Raw genomic sequence first — 7,374 nt, forward strand, 5'->3', positions numbered from 1 at the left:
ACGGAAAATGTTATATTTATAAGAATTTTTAAATGTTTAATCAAATTAATAAACATCTACAGAATCGTGTTTTACTTGACTAAAATGATTCTTTTACAACTACCTGAAAGTGCACTTTTTCTGATAGTTTGAAGGGGCTCTTATTGGCGTCGTTCTAAATTGATCTAAAAAGGCACCTAATAATTGCACTAATGAGAATTTTTTTATAGTAACTTGGCGTGGTACAACTTCTCAATAGTGACCGCGTTTTTCCGACGAGTTTTGAATGTCATATACGATTGTTTTCGACATGGTGGGGATTCTCAGTAGTGCCGTCAAATTGAAAAAATGTTGGCAGGGCTGACACTAAATTTGTGCTTAGCCCCCTCAGAGTTGGCGATTTTTATAGTGAGGTTAGCCCCTACCGAGTCTGTGGTAGCGATGGGGATGAAATGGAACTTTGAAATGCTGGCAAGATATAAGGCACATAATAATTGAACTCATGCGATACTTTTTTATAGTACCTTTGTATGGTACAACTTTGACGGCATTTTTGCGAGGAGTTTTGGATATCGTATACGACAGTTCTCGACGTGGTGGGGATTCTCAGAAGTGCCGTCAAATTCAAAAAATATTGACAGTGCTTACCCTGCCAACATTTTTTGAATTTGGGGGCGCTTCTGAGAATCCCCACTACGTCGAGAACAATCATATACGACATCAAAAACTCGTCGGAAAAGCGCCGTCACTATTGAGAAGTTGTACCACGCCAAGTTACTACGAACAAGTTTCTCATCAGTGCAATTATTAGGTGCCTATTTAGATCAATTTCGAAGGACGCCAATAAGAACCCCTGCAAACTATCAGAAAAAGTGCATTTTAAGGTAATTGTAGAAGAATCATTGTGGTCAAGTAAAACACGATTGTGTAGATGTTTATTGATTTGATTAAACATTTATAATTTCTTATAAATATAACATTTTTCGGTTTATCTCATCACATTTAACATAATTTGCATTAAAGGCCGGTATGCACCTCTAGCGAAATTTTCGGTAGCAAAAATTTATTTAAGTCTACAACAAAAAAACAGGGCTGTGTACACAAATTTTAAACCAGCTAATCGCTTTAAAAAATTGTTAATATATGTTCCAAATATTCCTCAAATAAATTGTTTATTATTTACAGACCTTTTAAAACTTTTACGCACACAATGATTGTAATAAATTAAATGTTTGCTGCCAAAATATGCTTTTGACAACCCTGTTATTTTCATTAGAGGTGCGTACCAGCTTACAAAATTGAACGCTACCGAAAATTTCGTTAGCATAAATAGCAATGCATTTCTTATGGGAATGAAATTTTTCGCTAGAGGTGCATACCGGCCTTAATAAAAGAATGATGTTGAGTTTTAAGTAGCAAGTTACATATTGCAGCGTCTATCAGCCAGTTTGTTTATTTTCGATGGAGACAGCGTGCCTGGAAAAATATTTGAAAAACGATCACTTTATTCTATTTGGAAAGTTGAAAATTGTTCACCATATACCTTTCACAATTTTAAGCGTAATATCTATGTTTTCAGAACTTTATTTTCGTTTTTATTTAAATAAAATATAACAAGCTGGTTGCGCTTGGGGTTTCACAAAAAATAAAATGGCTCTTCTAACAGTAGTGATGGCAAAATACTTTCATGTACATTTTGTACTTTTTGATATGCTTCCCCCATCACAGTTCGCGATGGTTGTGGTGACATTTACGAGTCTGTGGTAGCGATGAGGATGAAATGGAACTTTGAAATGCTGGCAGGGTATAGGTTAGGTTAGGTTATGTGGCAGCCCGATGTATCAGGCTCACTTAGACTATTCAGTCCATTGTGATACCACAGTGGTGAACTTCTCTCTTATCACTGAGTGCTGCCCGATTCCATGTTAAGCTCAATGACAAGGGACCTCCTTTTTATAGCCGAGTCCGAACGGCGTTACACATTGCAGTGAAACCACTTAGAGAAGCTTTGTAACCCTCAGAAATGTCACCAGCATTACTGAGGTGGGATAATCCGCCGCTGAAAAACTTTTTGGTGTTCGGTCGTAGCAGGAATCGAACCCACGACCTTGTGTATGCAAGGCGGGCATGCTAACCATTGCACCACGGAGGCTCCCACCGGGTGCTGGGTATGTGCTTTTGTTAATAAAAGTGAATTAACCTAAATTGGTTTTTTGGCGCTGTAGATTGTTATTACTTAAAATATTTAAAGAATCCCGAGAATTTTGAAAAAATCCCGGGATTCTGTAGTTTGAAATTCCGAATGCCTGGATTTATGAAAATCGATTCCGAATGACAGCCCTAAACACTTAAAGATACTAAGTTTATAAGTTTTTAGGCAACTTTTATTATAAATTGGTGGAAATGAGCCAAATCATAATAAAACAATTGAAAAAGATATTTACTTTAAAATCAATTCTTAAAGGAAAGTAAAAAACAACAATTGTAGCGCGATAATGCAATCTTAATTCTGGCTTAAAAGTCTGTGGAAGCGATGGGAGTAAAATCAAACTTTAATATACAGCCAAGGTGCTTACCGGCCTTTAATTATTTAAATGGTTATGTCAGGTGCGTAATTTTGTAAATCCGTTACCAAAAGAGCAAACCTGCCGCCATGGATGTGTTCAGCAATTTTGTCCGTTGACCGTTAAACGCTTACCGCCAGTCGTTGGCAGTTTAATATCCATTCGTAAAAATGCTATCAATTCCGTTTGCATGACGAGCAGACAAGCAGACAAGAAGAACGTGTAAATAATCGTGAACTTTGCGGAAATAAATAATCTTAACAAATTCATCAAATTTATTTTGAAAGATGGTTAATGCAAAAAATTTGAAAACTCCATTAAGCAGACCGCACACAAAGCCACAAACCAACAAATTCAAGCTTGCCAAAGGTCCTGGTGGTGCACATAAGGGAAACGGTCCTAAACCTCGATTCAAAGGATCACCACATGGCAAAGGACCATTTGTGAAATCAAAGGAGGACTTAAAAAAGGTGGATAATTATAATAGCTATGTGTTTTGATTTTTGAGAACATTTGATCTGTTTTAGGAAAGAGCTTTGAAATTTCAACAACGTCAAGAGGCAAAAGCCGAAAAACAAAAAGAGTTGGAGGAACAACGTGCAAAGGCAAAACAAGAAAAAGAAGAAAAAATACGACAATATAAAAAGAAACGTCTGGAGAGGACAAAAGCCCTTAGTAAGAAGACACAACGTGGTCAACCGCTAATGAAAGATAGAATGCAACTTTTGCTCAAACAAATTCAAGAAATGAAAAGAAACGGTTGACATCAGGCAATGTATTCTAGTAAATTATTGTAAGTTTAGCTAGCCCTAGGATAATACCCATATTCGAAAATCCACTTCCAGGTGAATGTGAATCAATTCCACGATCCACTTTCACCGGAAGTTCCGTGAAATCAATTCACTTGCAAAAGGACACCAAATTTTCACGTTCGTGGAATTGACACGAATAGTGGAAGTGGAATTGAAGTGGATATCCGAACGTGGGTGTAAAAGTTTAACAAAAAATTATATGTTATTAAAAATAAATAAAATCGATCGATTTCAGAAAAAGTATTTTTTATTTATTCATAATCATAGAAACATACATCTTAGGATGCCAATTTTCTTATATAAAAACCAAGAAACAAAAAAATTGAAAATTTGAAAAAACAAATTTAGTATTTAAAAATTCATGAAAATAATGTAGAGACATCTATGGAGAAATCATCGAAATTTGCAACAAAGATTTCTTCCTCCAATTTCATCAAAAGTTGTCCTTCCTTATCCTTTAATCCAATATATGATTCACGTAATTATTCACATAATACCATAAAATTTTTGAGACACAAAATAGGGACCAAACTCCCATCCAAATGTATCCGGAAGATTCACCATCCATGAGAGTTGAATAGGCAGAACTATCATTGGTCATCTTGACGTTTAAAATTATTGATCCAATAAAATGGCGTGAGAAAAAGTTTTTCTAGTAAAAACGAAGCTTCCTTGAAATGAACTGAATACGTCGAAAAATATAGAGAAATATTTTAAAATTTGAAAAATTTGTTTAGAAAATAAAATAATTGCCTACTATTTGTTTGAAGAAATATTTGAAGGACGAGTGGGTTTTTTATACACTCATAGAAAAAAGTCTACTAAAAACAACAATCGATGTCTTCAGTTATATTTTTGTATTTCAAGGTCTAACGAACAACAAATTATAAAATTTGTATGTTATAAATATACCCCTAAAGCAAATTTAAGAATGAAAAGTAGTTTTTGGTATATTTTTGCATTGCAATATACTTACAAGCTTCTAAATGCGCTCAGCAAACATTTTGTTTGCTGTTATGCCTCAATTTGATAAATATTCGGAGCTTTGGCCATATACTATAGATATTTATAAAATATTGTTTTAATTGTGTTACGATAGCCCCTAAGTTCACATTTTTATTTCTTTTAGCCAAACTAAAACATGTTTTAGTGTAATCGAGCTTAGAAAATAATAGACAATATTTGCTATTTCAGCAAACATCGACTGCATTCCCTTTTTCAGCAGACTTTTTGCTGTTTTTCCAGACTTTTCTGCTGTTTCTGGGACTTTTCTGCTGTATGGTGAGGCATATACTATAGAGCAATCCGGTACTATAATATCAATAACAATCTTCACCATTTTCCATGTCAATAGTCTAAGTGAGCCCTAACCTATAATCCACCACTGAAAATTTTTTTTGGTTGGCGGTTTGTAGAAAACAGCGACTTCAAAATTAATAATTTTAATAATAAAGGCAACGTTTACAATATTTTGGAGAAAGTCAACGCTTATGCCGTATATTAACTTTGTCATTCCGTATTCGTGGTGAAATTCTGAGTCACGTCCGTTCGTCTGTTGAAATCACGCCAACTTCCGAAACAAGCTATCGACTTGAAACTTGGCACAAGTAGTTGCTGATGATATAGGTCGGATGGTATTGCCAATGGGCCATATCGGACCACTTTTACGTATAGCCCCCCCCCCCCCCCCCCATATAAACCGACCCCCAGGTTTGGCTTACGGAGCCTCTTAGAGAAGCAAATTTTATCCGATTTGTTTGAAATTTGGTATGTGGTGTTAGTATATGGTCTCTAACAATCATGCAAAAATTGGTCCATATCGGTCTATAGTTATAAATAGCCCCCATATAAACCGATCCCCAGATTTGACCCTCCGGAGGAGCAAATTTCATCCGTTAGTATATGGTCTCTAACAATCATGCAAAAATTGGTCCATATCGGTCTATAATTATATATAGCCCTTATATACACCGATCCCCAGATTTGACCTCCGAAGCCTCTTGGACGGGCAAAATTCCGGTTAAAATTTGCTATGTGGTGTTAGTATATGGTCTCTAACAATCACGCAAAAATTGTTTTATATCGGTGCATAATTATATATACCCCTCATAAACACTGATCCCCAGATTTGACCTCCGGAGCCTCTTGGAGGGGCAAAATTCATTCGATCCGGTTAAAATTGGCTATGTGGTGTTAGTATATGGTCTCTAACAATCATGCAAAAATTATTTTATATCGGTGCATAATTATATATAGCCCTCATATACACCGATCCCCTGATTTGACCTCCGGAGCCTCTTGGACGGGAAAAATGCCGGTTAGAATTTGCTATGTGGTGTTGTTGTTGTTGTAACAGTTTATTGTGGTTTCATCCATTTTTATGTTATACGCTTTGGTACTTCAGCTTGTGGCCAGATCGAGGAACTCTGCGACTAAGGTGGGATGCGTCCAGAGTGACCTGGCGGTAAGTCGGGTTGGTTTAGCTGGGCAAGAGAAAGATGACGCGTGTCGTGTGGCCCTTGGTTGCAAATTGGACATACGTCAGCTACGCTGCTTTCAATCAGTGATAAATAGGATTTGAGGCGGCTGCACTTGCCTGATCTTAACTGGGCTAAAACTACCCTGGGAGGTCTCTTTCCTCCGGTGCTATGGGCGGTGGACGGAGTCCGAGAACAGGATTAACCTTGTAGCTTCTCACCGCTTCAGCTACAGTATCCTCATGAATCCTGTTCAAACCTGCCTGGTACGCTGCTTGATCTTGAGGTTCTCTTTTGTAGCGTTGGATCTCGCGCTCTAGATTATGTATATCAATCCTTATGTTCCTGGGTGGTGGTTGTGCATCCATGAGAAGGTGGTTTGGATGATTACTGCGATAACAACCCAGGAGATACTGCTTTGTTGTGTCTTCGCTCAAGGATGATCTTTGTCTCCACATAAAGGTGATCCAGGGGTGTGCTGCGGAGACACCCAGTCGCAGTTCTAAGGGCAGCGTTCTGACAGGTTTGAATGTTATTCCACTGCGTATCACTAGTCTGCGGTGTCCACACTGGCGCTGCATAGTTTACCACTGACCGGCCAATTGCCTTATAGGTAGTTAACAAGGTTTCTTTGTCCGCACCCCAAGTACTGCCGGCAAGTGACTTGAGGACCTTGTTTCTACCACGGAGCTTATTACAAATTGCAGTGGCATGGGCAGACGACCTGAAAAAGCTGTCGAATGTGACCCCAAGAATCTTGGGGTAATTTGTGGTCGGAATTATTTCGCCATCGACACTAATATTCAACTGCCTGCGCACTTCTGCCGTCCATGTAGTGAATAGTGTGGCTGAGGATTTGGTGGGGGATGTCCTCAAGTTTCTCGCAGTGAAATAACTGGTAAGATTAGCTAAGTAGACATTTAAACGATCGCAGATGTCATCAACATTGGGCCCAGATGCCAAGATTGTACAGTCATCCGCATATGAAACAATCTCGACGCCGTCAGGATGACCGTATCGAATGCTTTCGACAGGTCAAGTATATGGTCTCTAACAATCATGCAAACATTGTTTTATATCGGTGCATAATTATATATAGCCCTCATATGCACCGATCCCCAGATTTAACTTCCATAGTCTTTTGGAGGGGCAAAATTCATCTAATCCAGTTAAAATTTGGTATATGATGTTAGTATATGGTCTCTAACAATCATGCAAAAATTGGTCCATATCGGTCTATAATTATAAATAGCCTCCATATAAACCGATCCCCAGATTTGACCTCCGGAGCCTCTTGGAGGGGCAAATTTCATCCGTACTGGTTGCAACTTGGTATGTGGTGTTAGTAATTGGTCTCTAATAATCATGCACAAATGGTCCATATCGGTCTTTAATTATAAATAGCCCCCATATAAACCGATCCCCAGATTTGACCTCCGGAGTCCCTTGGAGGGGCAAATTTCATCCGTTCTGGTTGAAACTTGGTATGTAGTGTTAGTATATGGTCTCTAACAATCATGCAAAAATTGGTCCATATCGGTC

General features: G+C 37.9%; 1 protein-coding gene and 1 long non-coding RNA gene across 2 annotated transcripts; one reads left to right on the plus strand and one right to left on the minus strand.

The window, feature by feature from the left end:
• Positions 1–881: 881 nt before the first annotated feature.
• LOC142236611 (uncharacterized) lies at positions 882–1,623 on the minus strand. Its single transcript, XR_012722113.1, has 2 exons — positions 1,523–1,623; positions 882–1,455 (listed from the first exon to the last, which is right to left on the minus strand). It is a non-coding gene; the product is annotated as an uncharacterized LOC142236611 (long non-coding RNA).
• Positions 1,624–2,733: 1,110 nt separating this feature from the next.
• LOC142234920 (uncharacterized) lies at positions 2,734–3,595 on the plus strand. The gene is made up of 2 exons (XM_075306131.1): positions 2,734–3,013; positions 3,071–3,595. The coding sequence occupies exons 1-2, from the start codon at positions 2,831–2,833 to the stop codon at positions 3,305–3,307; spliced, it is 420 nt and encodes a 139-aa protein (XP_075162246.1). The 5' UTR covers positions 2,734–2,830; the 3' UTR covers positions 3,308–3,595.
• The last annotated feature ends 3,779 nt before the right edge of the window (positions 3,596–7,374 follow it).

The sequence above is a fragment of the Haematobia irritans genome, chromosome 4 (genome assembly GCF_050003625.1).
Source record: "Haematobia irritans isolate KBUSLIRL chromosome 4, ASM5000362v1, whole genome shotgun sequence".
Taxonomy (NCBI): domain Eukaryota; kingdom Metazoa; phylum Arthropoda; class Insecta; order Diptera; family Muscidae; genus Haematobia; species Haematobia irritans.